General features: G+C 29.3%; 3 protein-coding genes across 3 annotated transcripts; 1 reads left to right on the top strand and 2 right to left on the bottom strand.

The window, feature by feature from the left end:
• Nucleotides 1–623: 623 nt before the first annotated feature.
• Nucleotides 624–2,366, bottom strand: LOC8265487 (berberine bridge enzyme-like 17). Its single transcript, XM_002523108.2, has one exon. It carries the CDS (start codon nucleotides 2,349–2,351, stop codon nucleotides 771–773), a length of 1,581 nt encoding a protein of 526 aa, XP_002523154.2. The 5' UTR covers nucleotides 2,352–2,366; the 3' UTR covers nucleotides 624–770.
• Nucleotides 2,367–9,218: 6,852 nt separating this feature from the next.
• Nucleotides 9,219–11,120, top strand: LOC8265486 (berberine bridge enzyme-like 17). Its single transcript, XM_015721758.2, is given in 3 exon segments — nucleotides 9,219–9,797; nucleotides 9,800–10,435; nucleotides 10,438–11,120. Coding segments are annotated over 3 exon segments (1,575 nt in total). The 5' UTR covers nucleotides 9,219–9,541.
• A 4,605-nt stretch (nucleotides 11,121–15,725) lies between these two features.
• Nucleotides 15,726–17,698, bottom strand: LOC8265485 (berberine bridge enzyme-like 8). The gene is made up of 2 exons (XM_002523106.4): nucleotides 15,995–17,698; nucleotides 15,726–15,899 (listed from the first exon to the last, which is right to left on the bottom strand). Exon 1 carries the CDS (start codon nucleotides 17,529–17,531, stop codon nucleotides 15,996–15,998), a length of 1,536 nt encoding a protein of 511 aa, XP_002523152.1. The 5' UTR covers nucleotides 17,532–17,698; the 3' UTR covers nucleotides 15,726–15,899; nucleotide 15,995.
• Nucleotides 17,699–20,335: the final 2,637 nt, after the last annotated feature.

Here is a 20,335-nt window from a genome sequence, read left to right as displayed (position 1 = left end):
ATATATATATATATATATATATATGTTTAGATTCCTCTTCTCTTTAATATTTTAAAAAATATTTATATATACATATCATGTATTTATTAGTTATGAATTATATAAATAATTTGTTATATAATTTTATGTTCACTATTAGTTTCACAAAACAAAACGAGTGTATTATAATAGTAATTTAACAACATTATTAAAAAGTATCACTAAAAATAAAAAATTAATAACAGTTGTAAAAAAATATCTGCAAGTTACAAAGATCAGAAACGCATTTAAATAAGCGTCAATACAAGTGATCCACATATGTATTGATGCCTGGAATATCTCTAATTCTATGTTTTCCAATTTTGGATAGTGAGAGATACACTGAATGCAGGCCCTAAACCCTACTAAAATACTTTCATTGTTGTAGCTCATGTCTTTGAAAATTGCTTGTTCATCATAAGCCTGTGCATATATAATTTATTTAAGTAATGAATTTATTTAACTAATTTGAAATGTATTGGATAGTATATCTTTACAAGTAGTAAAATATTATTTCAAAAAACTTAACGTTATTTTTGAAAATCAACTTTAAGATTTTAAATAAATTAAAAGAGATATTTGTAAACTTCTTTCTATGACATGCATTTCCAAGAAGAATATTTAAGAAATCGATTCCATTAAACATGTTTTATATGTGAGGTCATCTTATGAAATATCTAGCAGAAACGTTACATCCCATTTCAATAACTTAATTATGGGAAATATTAACATATAACATCATATAGCATATCTTATTTATTAATATAAACAAAAGGTGGAATGCTTTGTTCATGCTTGAAGAAATTATCAGGATCAACCCTAGCCTTCACCTTTGTCAGCCTTAAGAAGTTGTCCTTGAAATACTTGGACCCATAAACTTCAGCAACCTGAAAGTTTGTCGAATTGCTTGGGTTGCTACCAATGTCGAGATCTCTATAGTTCAGGAATGCTTCCCTTGGATCCTTACTGACATATGGAGTCATCGATTCGTGCATTTCTCGTAACATATTTACTTGCTTTTCTATAATCCCTTCATCTTGCCACACTAAAGTATACTGAATCAAGAATCGGTATCCTGCTCTATGAGGGAATGGCGTGTCGGTCTCTGGAATCTCACTCATTCTTCCTCCATAAGGGTTCCATTGCATCCACATTTTCCCTACTTTAAGCATCATCTTCCATATCTCTTCTATTCCTGATTTTGGAATAATATCTTTCGCATAATCAGACTTAAGTTTGCTGAAGACAATGGGCTTTGGAGGCCTATCCAGCAACACCTCAGTGGATGTTCCATTAGGGAACTCGGCCCAGAAAAGTATTGACTCTATCCAACTCATTTCGTGACAATCTTGTCGCTGTAAACCCAATTCAGGAAAGCTCCTGTTGATCAACGGAAGAAGCCTATCAGTTTGTCCAAGAAACTGTCCAATGAAAAAAACTTCAATGCTACCGTTATCGGCTTTTGGCATTGCTCGTATGAAAAGATCAGTATCTAGATTAGGAGCAATTTCTTGCCACCGATAGAGGATATCAGTTGCGCCTTGATCCAATGTTTTTCCTACCCTGAACACAGTAACTGTGCTAGGAATTTGAACCAAGTTGATCTTCCATGCAAGAATAACTCCAAAGCTTGCACCATCACCACCTCTTATTGCCCAAAACAGATCTTCCCCCATTGATGCTCTATCTAGGATTTTACCATTGACATCAACTATTTTTGCATCAGCGATATTATCAACCGACAGTCCAAATTTTCTCATCAAGTTTCCATATCCTCCTCCACTGAAGTGACCTCCAGCGCCAAGAGTAGTGCAAACCCCGGCAGGAAAAGCAAGTGTGCTGCTCTGATTGGCAATCTGATAGTAAAGTTCACCAGTTGTCGCCCCTGCTTCAACCCAAGCAGAGCCTATATTTGCTTGAATACTGATAGCTCGAAGATTGAACATATCAAGAACGATGTATGGCACTTTAGATGTATAAGAGATAGCCTCATAATCATGTCCACCACTTCGAATCCTGATTTGCATGCCATTAGACTTGGCGCAAATAACAGTTGCTTGGACATGAGATTCATGTTTTGCAGCTACAATAGCGAGGGGTCTTGGGGTAGTAGGGGTCAGAAACCGAAGGTTTTTTATGTAGGCTTGTAACGTGGAGTTGAATAAGGAATTAGTAGGCAAAAAAATGGCTTCAGAAATTGGGTAAGAGGAACTAACGTGATTAGGTAAGCATTGAAGAAAGTTTTCCAGGGCTGACACGGAACTTGCCAAAGAAACTGAACACAATAGTATAAAAAATCCTGAGAGTGGTATAGTTCTTGAAGCTTTCTTCATTTTGCAAGGTAATGCTTTCTGTTAATCTTTTTCCATGTATTTATCGACAACTGAGCAACTCAGACTTTATTATGGTAAGATTTAATTGCCATAACTTGCAATTTAAATATTAAGTTATTTGCAACATTTATTTGTAGTTACAGATTATGAATTACGGCCAACATCCAATACATTTAAAGTTGTTCCATGCTTGATACGTTTCTTGGATTTGTTACTATATACTCCCTCCCTCCAATTTTGGTAGAATATTTTTCTTTTTTAGTAAGTCTAAAAAATATAGATCGTTTCCCGATTTTAGTTGTTAATTTAATATTAAATATCTACAATATTCTTCATTAATTAATATAAATATCAACATCTATAATTAATTTTAGAATAATTATAAATTTATTTTAATTTTTCTATTTTTCTATTTCAGTTTTTTAATTATCTTTTTATTCAATCAAGTATCCAAACCTACTAATTTATGTCTGTTATAGTGTCTCTTATAAGTTTTATAAATTAAAGTAATAACTAACTAATTTTACACATGACTTATTTTGACAAAAAAAAAAATCCTTACTCATACTTTACAATTTTTCTATTTCTTCTTTCCTTTCTTTTTTAAAAAAAAAATATCTTGTTTCTATATTTTATTAATCTTCTTTTAACACTAAAAAGTAAAAATATTTTATCAATTTTTATTCATTTTTATAAAGAAATCTATTATTGAGTTATTTATTCTAAAAATTAATATCTTTTAAAATAATTTAATATCTCTCTCTTCTTAAATTTTTGAGACGAAAAAATATATTTTATTTTTACGTTTTTTAGATGAATACAAAAAAATAAAAGAATAAGAAAATAAAATGTTAATCTCTTAATTTTTATTTGGATGAATGAGAAATAAAAAATTTCATCTTTTTCTTTTAATTTCTTAAAAAACAAACAAAAATTTGAAAAGATAATATTGAAAATGAAAAGAAAAAAAGAATAAAAATAGAAAATATGAAACTATTTTAGAAAAGGATAATTAAATCAATTTAGTATTAAAATTAAGCCACATAAGTACTTTAACCTGTAAAACCGGTTAAAGACATTATACTTAATATTTTTAATAAGTTCAACCACTTAATTAAGAAAAGAAATAGTTTAGACATCAAAACTAAAAAAGATATAAAAGTTAAAATATCAATTTTTTCATTGATTTTTATTCATTTGACTTTGAAATTGCAAATTATTAAACAAAACTTTTGAAGTTCAATAATTCTTTTTTATTTAAATCTCAAAATCTTTAGATATGTTGACAAGTTGATCAATATTTGAATTACCGTGCATTGTATTAAAAAGTTTATTAAGAATATTTTAATAAAAAAGTAGTTAAAAATAATGAAAAAATAATAATTTTTTAAATTTTTTGTGCAAATTAGAAACTACCAATCACTTTAATATTTTATGATATAGGTTTGAAGTTTATGGCCTATCACTTTAAAGGGTATTTTCTTATATAAAAGTTTTCTAGTTTACGATGTAAATAGTACAGAACATAAGATTGACTGCGATAGCATCTGAAAACTGAAAAGAAAAAACAATTTTAATCACAATCAGTAATTGTGGCCAATAAATATTTATTGAAATATTTTAATCTTGAAAACACTTATTTTATTTTTGAAATATTTGAGATAAATAAAATAAGAGATTTTTGTATCTTACTAATATTCTTATTATTTCACTCTTCCAATGTATGTTATTAATAGTAAATCTTTTAATTTTGATTTATTTTGTTCTTTTTTATTATGTCTTTTTATCATTTTGATCACAACATTTTATATATCTCATATTTCTTATTAGATAATTAAACATTATATTTCATGAATTAATCATTTTTATTAGTTTTTTTATCATATTAATATTATAGAATTAATTAATAAGTTTTATATAGTTGATATTAATCATAAAAAGTCTAATAATTATGAATAATGGCCAATATATATTACTTGTATAAGTTAGAGATATATGTTAATATGTTAATATGGAATTTGGATTATAAACAATTTGGAGCTTCTCTTTTCTTCTTGACTGCTCCTCTACGTGGGTTGTAGACTTACTATTATAGTTAGTGAACTTCCTATTTTTCTCTGCTCCTTTCACAACAAATATAATTGTTTTTGGTTTCATAAGAATTAGATGTTTTCTTAACAATTTCGGATGCAAACTAAAATATTCTCAACTTGTATTTCGACCTACAAGGTGAACTATTCTTGATGTATTCATATAAAACAACAAATTATGGTACCAAACATTGTGCCTAGGGAACCACTCTAATAGTTAAGTTAGTATTTTGAGAAGACTAAAGACAAAGCATTTAAAAAGCTGTGTAATGACATTATTTTTTTTTCGGTGCTCTTTACCTATATTTATAGTAGTCGAAGTAGAGTATATTGTTTACAATGTATCTCCTTCATTGTAGAAAATAAGACTTATGATGTTGTCAGCATCCTTTTTCCGGATCCAGATATCGAAGGAAAAAAAAAAAACAGAAAATCCTATGATGAGGGTTACTGCTTTCTCGAGTCTCGGGAGATGAAGAACAGGCGAATCCGAGGCTAGAGTCAAGGTTAATCCAACTGAAATTATATTTTTAAAATCAATTTGGATCTAATTATTAGAAAAAATTAAGTTGAAGGTCAAAACGATAGTTTTTATAAATTTAGAGACCTAATTGTAAATTTTCAATAAACTTTTGCTATGTAGAGCCAATTAGCTGTAGGTAGAGCCGATCGGCTGTATGTACAGTTGAATCAGCTGTATATAAAGCTAATCGGCTCTATATAGTGCCGATTGAGATTTTAACACTCCGATGTCTTTTTTTGGGATGGTTCAAGTCCAGATACAGATTCTAGAAGGTATTTTTGATGATAATCACTATTTTATCGATAATTACTCAAATTTTAAATATATAAATGGGATATTTGTTGGTATTTTTTAAGATTTATCCCTTTCTCTAGGATTTCCTTTGAAACCCTACCTCTATAAATAGAAAGAGGCGTTTAGGGTTTCAAGAAGGAGGCAAGAATTGAAATTCGACCGTAAGTGAGATTAAGAGAAAAGAAACACTCAGAAAGAAGGAAAAGAGAGAAAATTAAAAGAAAAAATAAGGAATTGCACTGTCGATCATAATCAGAATTCAAAGATTCAAGCCACTAAAGAAAGAAGGATTTTAGGAAATTGGTCACTAAAGAAAGAAGAATTTTGGAAACCTTTTTTTTAAACGACAAAAGATTTTTCCAAATCAGATCTAGCTCTAGATTCCCACTCACTTTTTGATTCAACTGCTTCATCATCGCCCGAGACATACAGATCCAACATACATGGTGACGACTTGAGGGTTTCTACCATTATACATCTGCATCAATTATTAAAACTGGTTCTTTTGTTCTTTTTTTGTCTTTTTATTTATTCTAATATTCTTTTCTCTTAGAGATATGATTAGGATTTTTATCTTTGATTAGTATGATTAGATTAGGATTTTTGAATATGCATATTAATTGGGTTTCAAATCCGATAATAAAAACTAGGGCTTTTTCTTAGATATGATATTTTGCCGATTAAGATTTTAGATTTACTTAAAAACATGATCATATGATTATTATTTAGTTTTTGTCAATATAATTTGGTAATTAAGTCTAAATTAAAACATGATTATTCGTTTTAATAACTTACTGTCAGTTTATAGAATTTTAGTGTTTTCTTTGGCAATCTAGGTTTTTTAGCTCATGTGCTTTTATTTTGTTAAATTTTTAGCTATTTAATCTTATTCTAATTTTGTTTAAACATCTATGCATCTGAAAATCGCCTCTAGAGTGTTGGATTGGATTGGCAAACGAGGGAGAATCGAAGAAAACTGTCTAAAGTGCCCGCCTGGACTCCAAAGCCGATCGGCTGACTATAGAGCTAATTGGCTCTATACTCAGCCGATCGGCTCTTCATGCACAGCCGATCAGCTAACCATGCTGGCCCCTGTATTTTTTGCCTTTTTGGCAGTTTTAATTTATTCTTGGCCCTTGTTTAGTTTTAGGGCTTTTTGGTTTTGTAATCATAGTTATAGGCGGGTTGTAATAGCTAGGGTTTCATTTTCTGCTTTATTTCGTTTATTATTATTTTGTTAATTATTGTGTGTTAACTCAATACATGATTATATGATTGATTGAATAAAATTGGCCACTTAGACTTGAGGCTGAAAACTGATCCAGTACGAATCTGATAGTCTAATAGGTTAATCCACTTTAACTAGGCCTAAGATTTAAAATCCAATTAGATTCGTGGGCTTTGACATGTTTAGTTAGGGCTAAAATCATAATGGATGATATTTTCATAATAAGTAGTCCAATAAGCTTAAGGGTTGGAATCCAAAGAGCATAACACATATTTGGGTTAGAATAAGTGGGGCTCATGCATAATTGGTTAGTAAATTTGATTAATAATTTTAAATAAGGATTGTGCTTGAATAAAATAGACTAGACTTAGATGTATTGTGTGATATTTTAGTATACCTGTGTATAAAATGCTTGCATTTATAGGAAATATTTTGTTAAACAATAAATTTAAAGACTAATATATACAAATAAGGAAGTTAGCTTCCGAATACATATTTGAACTCTGTGGCTTAAACTTCCTTATAGAATCTGAGTAAAAGTGTCTCGATGATTACTCGAATGGCAACTTCGATGCACGAGCGAAACCCCCATCCATACATGTGGGAGAAATTCCATAATTGATTTAAAAAGAATGACGAGAGTTCTCCTCCGAATTTATAAGGGATAAAGTTGTGTTCGAGCAAACTTTTAACTTTTAATGCCTACTCTAGACATGACTGATTGTGACGAGGTCTAAAAGAGAATAAAACTTTTATAGACAAAATGGATGGACCAATATGAGAATAGGCGTTTAAAATTAAAAAGAAGAAAAATAGTTAGATTCTGATATTCTAAAAGAAGAACAATACAATGTTATGTTCTGAACACACTTATCACAAAAACACAAAACAAAAGAAAAAATATTATGCATGATGACAATGGATTGCATATAGAATTTGCAGATACAAATGTTAGTTAAGCTATCAAGTGTAATTAAGATTTATGTTATTACAGGGTAAAACGTTATGATTTGAATGTCGAAAGAATTTAAGCTGAAATTTTAGAATTAATTTAAATCATTAACTCTAACCCTCATTATCTTTATTTTTATTTTATTTTGGTAAACAAAAAAAAAAAAAAACCTACAGTAGTACATTTTCCCAAGATTAGACCACTCGTGTACTTTCGACATGGAGAATCTGAAGAACACTCTCAGCAGGAGTAGTGAACCTAAAGAGACAAAAGAGAAAAAGACTACAGCCTTGAACCATCATATACTTTTGCAGTCTATGAATTTGATCAGGATTTGGAATTTTATATTGATTATTGGAACAAATTACTCTACCAAATTGATAAATAGAATTACTGATCTTTTGCGTCATATTCTTATACTGATTAGTGTCCATCTGGTAGTTATGATTAAAATTATATTTTGTTTTCATTGTCAGATGCTATCACAGCCAATTTTGTTTACTTTCTGGACCATTCACATCATAAACTAGAAAATCTTTATATAAGAAAAAGATACCCTTTACTAAAATCAAGGGTCCTCATCTAAACTTCAAACCTAAATCATAAGATACTAAACTGATAGCCATTTTAATTTTTACAAATATTAAAAAATTTAAATATTTTTTTACTAAAACATTCTTAATGAATTTTATAAGATAATGTACCGTAATTCAAATATTGATTAATTTTTCAATTTATCTAAGATTTTTGAGATATAAATTAAGAATAAGAATTTTATATTGAAATTTAAAAGACAATCAGTAATTTACAATTTCAAAGTCAAATAAATAAAAATAAATAAAAAGTTATTCTTTCCATTCTATATTAACCGTGTTTTTTTGGCAATTCACCTGAATTAAGAAAATATTTAGTAGACTTAATTATAAAAAAAAAATCTAAATTAGACTAAATTATCTTTCTATAAATATTATAAAATTTATTATACATATTCCAACACAAGAATAAAATAGAAAAAAAAAATTAATGTTGCATTGCATTTATAAAAGTGAAAATAATTGAAAATTTTTTAATTTAAAAAGAGAAAGTTAGTATAGAATAAGGGATATTTTAAGTTTTTCGAATTTTCTATTTTGGTGTTTAAATTATTTTTTTATTCAATTAATTATTTGAACATGCTAAAAATATCAAGTATAGTGTCTCTAACCGGTTTTATAGGTTAAAATACTTATTCCGAATACTAAATTGAGTTAGCTACTCTCCTTTAAAATAATTACATATTTTTTCTTCTTTTCTTTATCCATTTTCGTCATTATATTTTTCAAATTTTTATTTGTTTATGAAGAAATTAAAGAAAAAAATAAAATAAGTAAATGCTATTTTCATGTATTCATCTCATGAAAATAAAAATCTCAAAACATTAAGAGGAGAGAAAAAGAAAAGTATTAAGTTTTTTTAAAAGAAAATAATTTTTAGAAATAAAGAAATGGCAAGTAGTTTTCTTTAAAAATAAATAATTGATTAAAAATAAAAAATATAATAAAATATTTTGCTTTTTAGTGCTAAAATAAGATTTAATAAAAAAAGAATATATAAAAGAAAAAGGAAAGAAGAAAAAAAAAAGAGAGTAAACAATGCGTAAAGTTATTTAGATTATTTTATGTGTAAAATAAGTTAAATTATTATTTTAACCTGTAAAATATATAATAAATATTATAATTTATATAAATTAGTAGGTTCAGACTCTTGATTGAATAACAAAATAATTTAAAATTTTAAATTAAAAAATTAAAACACTAAATTAATAAATATTTCAAAATTAATTATAAGTGTCGATATTTATGTTAACTAATAAAAGATATTGTAGATATTTAATATTAAACTAACAACTAATTTGAAAAACCACAATCCAAGATAGGTGGAATAATCTTAAATGCATTGGATGTTGGCCGTAATTCATAATCTGTTACTACAAATAAATGTTGCAAATAACTTAATATTTAAATTGCAAGTTATGGCAATTAAATCTTACCATAATAAAGTCTGAGTTGCTCAGTTGTCGATAAATACATGGAAAAAGATTAACAGAAAGCATTACCTTGCAAAATGAAGAAAGCTTCAAGAACTATACCACTCTCAGGATTTTTTATACTATTGTGTTCAGTTTCTTTGGCAAGTTCCGAGTCAGCCCTGGAAAACTTTCTTCAATGCTTACCTAATCACGTTAGTTCCTCTTACCCAATTTCTGAAGCCATTTTTTTGCCTACTAATTCCTTATTCAACTCCACGTTACAAGCCTACATAAAAAACCTTCGGTTTCTGACCCCTACTACCCCAAGACCCCTCGCTATTGTAGCTGCAAACATGAATCTCATGTCCAAGCAACTGTTATTTGCGCCAAGTCTAATGGCATGCAAATCAGGATTCGAAGTGGTGGACATGATTATGAGGCTATCTCTTATACATCTAAAGTGCCATACATCGTTCTTGATATGTTCAATCTTCGAGCTATCAGTATTCAAGCAAATATAGGCTCTGCTTGGGTTGAAGCAGGGGCGACAACTGGTGAACTTTACTATCAGATTGCCAATCAGAGCAGCACACTTGCTTTTCCTGCCGGGGTTTGCACTACTCTTGGCGCTGGAGGTCACTTCAGTGGAGGAGGATATGGAAACTTGATGAGAAAATTTGGACTGTCGGTTGATAATATCGCTGATGCAAAAATAGTTGATGTCAATGGTAAAATCCTAGATAGAGCATCAATGGGGGAAGATCTGTTTTGGGCAATAAGAGGTGGTGATGGTGCAAGCTTTGGAGTTATTCTTGCATGGAAGATCAACTTGGTTCAAATTCCTAGCACAGTTACTGTGTTCAGGGTAGGAAAAACATTGGATCAAGGCGCAACTGATATCCTCTATCGGTGGCAAGAAATTGCTCCTAATCTAGATACTGATCTTTTCATACGAGCAATGCCAAAAGCCGATAACGGTAGCATTGAAGTTTTTTCATTGGACAGTTTCTTGGACAAACTGATAGGCTTCTTCCGTTGATCAACAGGAGCTTTCCTGAATTGGGTTTACAGCGACAAGATTGTCACGAAATGAGTTGGATAGAGTCAATACTTTTCTGGGCCGAGTTCCCTAATGGAACATCCACTGAGGTGTTGCTGGATAGGCCTCCAAAGCCCATTGTCTTCAGCAAACTTAAGTCTGATTATGCGAAAGATATTATTCCAAAATCAGGAATAGAAGAGATATGGAAGATGATGCTTAAAGTAGGGAAAATGTGGATGCAATGGAACCCTTATGGAGGAAGAATGAGTGAGATTCCAGAGACCGACACGCCATTCCCTCATAGAGCAGGATACCGATTCTTGATTCAGTATACTTTAGTGTGGCAAGATGAAGGGATTATAGAAAAGCAAGTAAATATGTTACGAGAAATGCACGAATCGATGACTCCATATGTCAGTAAGGATCCAAGGGAAGCATTCCTGAACTACAGAGATCTGGACATTGGTAGCAACCCAAGCAATTCGACAAACTTTCAGGTAGCTGAAGTTTATGGGTCCAAGTATTTCAAGGACAACTTCTTAAGGCTGACAAAGGTGAAGGCTAGGGTTGATCCTGATAATTTCTTCAAGCATGAACAAAGCATTCCACCTTTTATTTATATTAATAAATAAAATATATACTATATGATCTTATATGTTAGTATTTCCATAATTAAGTTACTGAAAACAGTTATCATCAAATATAAAACATGTTTAATGCTATATATTGTGTTCCCAAATATTCTTGGAAATGCATGTAATAGAGAAAGAGGTTTATGATGAACAAGCATTTTGCAAACACTGAGCAACACCATTGAAAGTATTTTAGTAGGGATAGGGACTGCATTCAGTTTGTCTCTCACTACCCAAAAATTGGAAAAGATAGAATTAGAGATATTTCACTCATCATCGGTTATCGATATGATGATCACTTTTATATCTTCTTTTTTTGTATAATTAATTATTAGACCTTAAATATATTTAATCTCAAAGTTCTGAATATCAGAGTAATATAATTAGATCGATTTAATTATATATATTCAATATCTGAATGACTATTAACTAATTAACAAGTATAAATGGTCAAGTGATAGAATTGTCCAAAAGTAATTGGACCGTTGAGTCACTTTTATTTGAGAGTACTTTAATACAAATTTCATGGTCATACGGTGGTAAAAGGAGCTACATTTTGGGTCTAGTCATTAACTTAAAATGTTAAGGACCTAATTATGCTAGAATGAACTATAAGGGAATGATTGAATATATTGGAAAAAGGCGAGGGACTTATTTGACCGTCTATTTGAACTTTATTGTGAATAATTTATGTAAATATAGAAGTAAACATAAAGCCATGTAATAGATCATTTATTTACAACACAATAAGTGCAGGGATCGGAAGGGGTCACAACGACACCCACAATGTCACATAATCAAGACAACCAACCAATTATTCAATCCAATCAACCGAAATTATCACACAACCAAATTAACAAAGGAAACCAGCAACTAAATGCGGTAAATAACCAGCTATAACAAAAGAAAATAATAGCAAACAACACACACGATTTATACGTGGAAAACCCCTTCGATGTGAAGAGTAAAAACCACGGGATCTTTTGAGAAGTCCACCCTTAACTTCTCTTATTTATAAATTGAAGGAGAAAGAACCCCAAATCAGTCTACAAATGATTCACAACCCACCAACAAACACCAACAATAAGAGAATTGAAATAGAGAACAAAAAATGTAAAATTCACCAAAAAACAGCAGCTCTGTCCAGAGACAATTCCTGATGAACCGGAGCTCCAATTGACTATCCGAACGGTCAGAATATAGCCCCGTGTGTCCTCAACAAGCTGACAAAATTTCAGCAAAATCCAACGGTGGGATCTTCTCCGACGACCAAAACACTAGGACTGGTGTTGAGAAAAACGAGCAGGACAGCACCCTTTGGAACTCTCTAGTTTTCTCTCTCTTTTGTGTATATTTTCAATCTGAAAATTGTTGCTGACACTAAGTGTCTACACAATAGCCTCTACAAGATTCTCTCGGAAGCCACAAAACCCATACCAAAATGGACCCAAAAATAAAACATAACAATTCCGTCATAAAAACCCATAATACATGTGTCCAAAAGCAATAAAAATATTGTAAGATAGGCTGGACCCATAACAATAAGTGGATAATATATATATATATATATATATATATTATAACTGGTATATAATTAATTATTTAAATTAATAATTATAAGTATTTTATATTTTAATATTAATAATTGATATATAATTAATTATTAAAATAAATATTTATTTGTCATTTTTTTATTAATTTGATATATAAGTAGAGCAATGGCAGATATTTGTATATAGGATGATAAGTGGGTTCCCCCTGCTAAAGACTTTAAAGTGTCTTCTCCAAGATCTGCACTTAATGAAGCTCTTTTAGTTGCTTTACCTCATTAACCAGTCGGATGCTTCTTGGCATCATCAATCTTTAGGCCGTTTATTCAGTTAAGATGACCAGTAGTAGATTAAAGCCATTCCGGCAGGAGGTCCTGAGGTGAAGGATTCTGTTGTGTGGCACCATAGTCCAAATGGCATTTATTCAGCAAGAAGAGGGTATAAGCAGCTGCTTAAGGATCAGTCCAGAGGTTTGACAATAATAATGGTGATTCTATCTATTGGCAATCTTTGTGGAAGTTGGAGGTTCTCCCTAAGATCAGAGCTTTCTTGTGGAAATGTTCTAGAAATGCTCTTCCAGTGACAAAAACCTTGTATCGTCAAAAATATGGCTTTTCTAATTTGTGCCCAATTTGTCATCAAGAACCCGAATCCATAATGCATATGCTTACTAGATGTAATCATTCCGGGGCAACCTGGTTTCTATCTTCTTTTGGTTTCAGGTTTAATGCTCTTCCTTTATGCTCTTTCAAAGATTGGCGGCAGGAGGTATCTTCGATATTTCAAGGAAGAGACAATGTTGAAGCTTTGGCTCTGCTTGCGCATATTTGCTGGCCTGTATGAAAAGCTCGGAATGATTTTGTTTTCAATGCAGTCGAAATCGATCCTAAGAGCACTCTTGGTCAAGCTACATCCTATTGGAACCTCAACAGACGTGCCAACCTTATTAAATCCTGCATGGTCAGAAGGGCCTCTCAGCCTAGTGGTCAAGCTGTTAGAAAATGGACTGTTCCAAGTCCAGGCTGTATTAAATATAATTCGTATGCCTCATTTTGCTCTCCTTATATAATATTTGGTTAAAATTTAATAAAATTTATAAAATTTATATATTTTAAGTGAAAATTAATTTAATATTCTACGTAATCAAATTTATATAGAATTGGTTATAACTAAACTAAATTCTAACAAAATAAATAAAATTTTTAAATTAATTCCAAATTATTAAGTCAATATATTTCATAACACTAAAATATATCTTTCAACTTTATTTATTTTATTTTATTTTCTTTATATTTTTTTCTTAAATAAAATGAATTTTTTTTATGAATTTCTTTATATAATTTTATTAGGTCTTTCACCCCAAACAAATAACAGATTATCCTGTTAAACCCTTTTTTTTTCTTTTTTCTTTTTAAATTGTGAGCTGATTTGATAGAATTTCTGTAATAAGCTGTAACTAGAGGCGCGGCTTAATATTTGAGTTGGCCTATTACCTCTTAATTTAAATTTATTTTTTCTTAATCAACAAGATATTGGTTAAGGATCCCACTTTGAGATTGCACTGTTCTTTTATTTTTAGATTGATGTTCTCCACTGATGATTTTAAAATTAATATATTGACACAAATAAGGAATAATAGATAAAAATAATAATTAAGGACTACCAGATAAAAAAAGGGCTATTTAATACTAATAAATAAATTGAAATATTAATTCTTACGTAATAAAACATGTGAATTCAAGATCCTTTTATATTTATATTATGTTTGGTTGAAATTTATGAAAATTTATGAAACTTATTTAAAAATTTAAAATTTATATATTTTGAATAAAATAAAAATTAATTTAAATTCTATATAATGAAATTTATATGAAATAAATTATAACTAAATAAAATTTTAACAAAATAAGTAAAAGTTTCGAATAAATTCTATATTAATAAATCGATATATTTTATAATATTAATATATTTTTTTATCTTTATTATTCTATTTTTTTAAATAAAATAAATTTTTTTAATACATTTCAATTAATGCCTTTATAATTAGAAGGCTGTGATAAATCTAGCTACCTATCCTACCCACCGCTGCTCAAGTAAGTTTAGTTGCTTCTCCCATATGAAATCAAATTTCTATTTATAGAAAGAAAAAAAAGGAGAAAGTAAGGATAGTCGGTTTGATTTTGACTAAAATTGACTAACTAAAGTTTTTTAAATTTTTATTAACTGAACTGAAATATTAAGTATAACCGAACCAAACTAAAAAATTCGGCTCGGTTGATTAGTTTGGCATTTTTAATTTTTTTATTTCTTTTGGAATTCAATATATATTATAATATTTATTCAATATCAAGAGTGATAAAAGGATTTGTATATATATAAATAAATATATTTTTATACATAAGTATATTAATTTTTTATATAAATAAATAAATGTATTATCTTAAATATTTATAGAAATTTCAATTAGTTCAATTAAATCAAAAAATTTAAATAAAAAGCGAAACCAACCAAAATATTATTTAAATTGTCTATTTTAAGCTGAACCGAACTGCACCAAACTAGTCAATTTAATTTGATTTTTGAATTTCGATTCGGTTTTACTTGACCCATGAGAAATGATAATGTCAGTATTCTGTGTTTCCCATAAATGCAACTTTGCAGGGAATGGCAAGCATTTGTCAGCATCTATATGTTTGGGAGGCAATTTCTGTTAGACAAATGAATCAAAACCTTTCAAACCTCATTTATGGTTGTTGAAGAGTCCTTTTCATTCATTATATCACATATCAAAAAGATCGATTCAAAAATAACAGTTGAACTAAGAGGTCAGGTAGGTGGGCTTAAAAATGTAAAAGTTTCAATTCTTTTTGGGTCTCTTTTTTATTATGCTGAATGTATATCTACAAATAAATTTTACCCATACAAGTACAAGACATTGATTTACGTCATTTGTAAAAGTGATTCATTTTCTTAGATTGAAAAATGAAAATTAAAGCATACTTCATAATTCTGGAAAATATTAGTCCCTTTTTCTCTATTAAACAGGAAAAAAAAGTAAAAAAAAAAAACTATGATATTTGCATTGATAATCGCAATGAATTTTCAACAGAACCTTGTAGATGATAATAAAGACAATAGCATATATTTTGCCCGTGGTCTTTTGTTGTCCATTAAAGGAGAAAAAGTTGCTTCTATTTCATGTCACAGACAATCATGTACTGACAGTTTCCTACAATAATGGAACAACCACATTTATTGTCTGAAGGTACAGGTCCTCCAAGCGGGTAAAAGAAAAAAAAAAATGAAATTACCATTTCTGCTTACGTTAGTAACTAGGAAAAGTCGGAACACTTTGTTCGTGTCTGAAAAAATTATCAGGATCAAACTTGGTTTTGATTTGCACCAACCTGTTGAAATTATTCTTGAAGTACTTGATCCCATAAGCACTTCCTACCTTGTAGCTTTCTTTATCATGATTGTTGATGCCCAAATCGAGATCCTTGTAGTTCAGGAATGCTGCCCTTGGGTTCTTGGAAACAAAAGGAGTCATGTAATCATAAAGTTGTCTGGCCAAATCCAAGTGATGATTTGCTGCTTCTTCCCCTTCCTGTGTCCAGTTTATTTGATACTGAATCTTCCATAAGTTCCCAGCTCGATGTGGAAATGGAGTTTCTGTTTCTGCAATTTCTTTCATTTTCCCACCGTAAGGATTGAATCCCATCATTGGCACCTCTAGCTCCATCATTTTCTTCCAAATTCCTTCCAATCCTTGCTTGGAAATTGGTTCTTGTACATAATCTGATTTTCTTTTCAGGTAGACCAGTGTTTGAGGCTCTCTACTAAGACAAACATCAGTCGGTGTTCCGATAGGATAGTTTGTCCAGAACAGGACCGATTCAAGCCAACTCATTTCTATACAGTCAGATTTCAGCAGACCCAATTCGGGGAAGCTTTCTTTCATGATTGAAAGAAGTCTCTCAGAATCTCCAAGAAATAAGGCAATAAATGAACCTCTTACCGTCTTTTGGCCGGTTTGATCATTTTTTAGTACGTCTAAGACAAGCCTGATAAAAAGATCTTCATCAATTTCTGGTGCAGCATGTTGCCACTGATAGACAATATCAGTTGCATTTTGTTCCAATGTTCTTTCAACTCTGAAAACAGTAACTACTTCTGGAACCCGAACAAGGTTGATTTTGTATGCAAGAACAACTCCAAAGCTAGCTCCTCCACCTTTAATTGCCCAGAATAGGTTTTCTCCCATAGATTTTCTGTCGAGAATTCTTCCTTCAGCATCAACAAGTTTTGCATCGATGACATTATCAACCGACAGGCCGTACTTTCTCATCAGATTGCCATACCCAGCACCAACCAAATGGCCTCCAACACCGACTGTCGGACAGACACCAGCAGGGAAGCCACGTGTCTTGCTTCGCTCAGCAATTCCGTAAAAGAGTTCACCAAGCGTGGCACCTGCCTGAACCCAAGCAGTCTCATTTTCGAGATCGATATCAATGGACCGAAGATTATACATGTCAAGAATAAAGAATGGAACATCTGAAACATAAGAAGTGCCCTCATAGTCATGGCCTCCGCTCCGGATTTTCATCTGCAGACCATGCTTTTTGGCAGCAAGAACAGCAGCTTGGACATGGGATTCATGCAATGCAGTAAGAATGAGAAGTGGTTTAGGAGTTTTCGATGTGTTGAATCGGAGATTTCGAATATAGGCTTGGAGAATGGAAGGGTAGGAAGGATGTTGAGGAGTGTAAATTGCATTCGAGATTGGGTGAGAAGGGTGAGAAAAATTCAGGAGTGATTGATGAAAGGTTTCTTGAGAGGAATACGGTGCTTCACCCATATTACCCTTCAAATTTCCAAATCTAATAACAGAGAATTTAGTGTCTCAGCCTCTGTTTTTTAGTGTCCTAGCCTCTTTGGATGGGAACTTATAGAAGAGTTGCCTGGATGGAACAATGGTTTGAACAAGAAAAATGAGGCAGTGATAAGCACAGTAATGCTTGGTGAGTAGCCATATACTGAAGATAGCCTATAAAGCCAGCTTATAGTCAGTTAAATTGGATAGAAGGTCATGCTAAATTTTAATTTTATTTCAATTTAATTATATTTTCTCATTGTGACTGCAAATTTAATGGCTCATTAATTGGGATAATTTAAAAAAAAAAAAAGAGTAATACAACCTATGACATTTTTCCTTTTTTGTGAAATTTCTATCTTAATTAGGTAGAAAATGAATCAAAATTTTCCTAAAATCCATTATGTTAAAAACTCACTTGAGCTCATATGATAGTGAGCCGAGTTAAAAGTACATAAAGTCATATTCTTTAAATTTTTGAAATAATTCATCAATAAGATCGTGAGCTAATTCATATAATATAATATTAATAATTTAATGATTAATTTTTATGCTTTAACTCATTACCGATATAAATTTATTTATTAATTTTAATTGTTATAATAAAACATAAATTTTTGATAAATATATTTTAGTTCTTTTATAAATAATTTATCTTTTAAGTAAATTGATGAACAGTTTAAATTGTAATATAAATTTATAAATCTATAAAGAATCGATTAAATTAATTTAGACTCCTAAGTTATGGGTAAGTTTTTCAAACTCAATTCAAGGGAGACTCAATAATGAACAAGTCAAGTTCAAATTAGTTAAAATTATGTTTGATTCTTTTAGTCTTAAATATAATTATAGTAGGATCAATCTATAATAAAAAAATATTATTTATTCATGCAGTGCATGAATATCATTATTATTATCTTAATTATAAATAATATTATAAATTATTTTAAAATCTATTAATTATATGTATACTCAATATTACAAATATAGCATGATATGTTATTTTATTGGATTAAAAATCATTATACAATTAGCAAACTAATTTATTGGTTAAAATAATATAACAAATATAATAAAAAATATTGTCCTCATATAATTAAAAAATAATTTATTAGTTAATATATTAAGTATATAATAAACATAACAATTATACATCGATATAATACTTAAATAAAAAAATAAATACATATATCACAAAAGAAATTTACACGTCATAAATAAATATATATGTCAAAAGAAATTAAAAAAATATATTATTATTGTACTATTGTTTTAAAATTATAAATTATTACATAATTAAAAAAATTAATTAATTAATTCGTACAATATTACATATGATTATGAAATATCAAATTATTTCTTTGAGAGAAAGCTCGCTGTTTATTTGGTCCATAAAATCATGTTTGGCCTAGCAGTGCAGTGCAGTCCGATTTTCTTGTGAAATCAACTGCTCATATTTGGAATCCGAAGACAGGATCTTTCTAGAAGCACCGTGTCAATAAAGAATATACCTTTGTAGAATATTATTATATTCTTGATTTCTTATAATATTCAACCGTTTTTTATTAAATTTAAAATCTAAATAATAATAGTTACATTTATTAATTATTTAAATTTAAAATATAAAACATTCCTGTATATACACAGTCATTAATAATTATGATATGTAATTTAAAGTTCAAGTGATACATTTGTTTTACGGTAGTAATGTGATAATAATTTATTGGTTCCGTTACAAATGGACCAGCGCCAGCGGAAGCAATTCGATGGTTCAGAAAATCGATTTGGACCAATAAGTTACCCACATCCAATCAAACTCTATCCACAATTTCGTACAGTAAAGTTAGTTGAGCATTGGTGACTCCACATTCTTTGTCATACATTCACCTCCACAAAAATGTTATAAGATAATTTTGCATCACCCTTACTTATTAAATAAATTTTGTTTTTTTTTTTTTTTAAAAATTTAGTATGCAGTTCTTAGTTTTTTTAATTTTAGTAAATATATTTTGATATTAATATTAGTTTTTAGTCAAGCGAGATTATCAATTAAAATTTTATTTATTTTAACTATATTTTAGTAAAAAATTGAGTTAGTATTATTTTATAATAAGAATTTAATCATGTTCGATCGATCAACTATTTTTATCAAGTCTTTCGTGTTGCTAAATACAATTTTAAAACTTAATAATTCATAACATTTATTTAATAGTTAAATTAATCTCGTTGAATCAGTGATTTAACGGTTAAACAATAAAATTAAGAGTTGTTAAGTACTAAATCCATCTTACCAAACATGAACAACATAAAAGTGAGAATCGATAAATCCTTACAAATTGTAATTTTTTGACAATAAAATATTTCTTTTCTAATTTTTTTGTAAAAAAATACAGGGTAAAAATTATTTAAAATAAAATTATAAAATATTAAATTTTATATTAAAAACTTTTAAAATAATATTTTATCCTCCCACCACATTTTATATTACTCCATATTACTATATTAGAAAAACAAAAAATAGGATCCATGACTTCCTATGAGATGTTGATATGTCCACGTGATGCGAAGTGCCAACGAGAACGTGTACCTTGGCTAATCTTGTATGCTCTTAATAGTATTAGTAACCAATATCTTAATTTAAGTATACTCTAGCGATAATTTAAAATAATTTATATTATTTATATATATTAATTTATAAAATTTAAATTTTATTTAATATATGTGTTTAATTTTTGACACATAAATTTTTTATTTTGATATGAATATTTATTTTTAACATATTAAGTTTA

Source organism: Ricinus communis, chromosome 4, assembly GCF_019578655.1.
Source record: "Ricinus communis isolate WT05 ecotype wild-type chromosome 4, ASM1957865v1, whole genome shotgun sequence".
Classification (NCBI taxonomy): Eukaryota; Viridiplantae; Streptophyta; class Magnoliopsida; order Malpighiales; family Euphorbiaceae; genus Ricinus; species Ricinus communis.
The sequence above is the reverse complement of the archived record's forward strand: the minus strand, read 5'-3'. Positions and strand labels throughout refer to the sequence as shown.

Excerpts from the sequence above, each read along its gene's own strand:
- LOC8265487 (XM_002523108.2), bottom strand. The coding sequence starts at position 2,351 with ATGAAGAAAGCTTCAAGAACTATACCACTCTCAGGATTTTTTATACTA.
- LOC8265485 (XM_002523106.4), bottom strand. The coding sequence starts at position 17,531 with ATGGGTGAAGCACCGTATTCCTCTCAAGAAACCTTTCATCAATCACTC.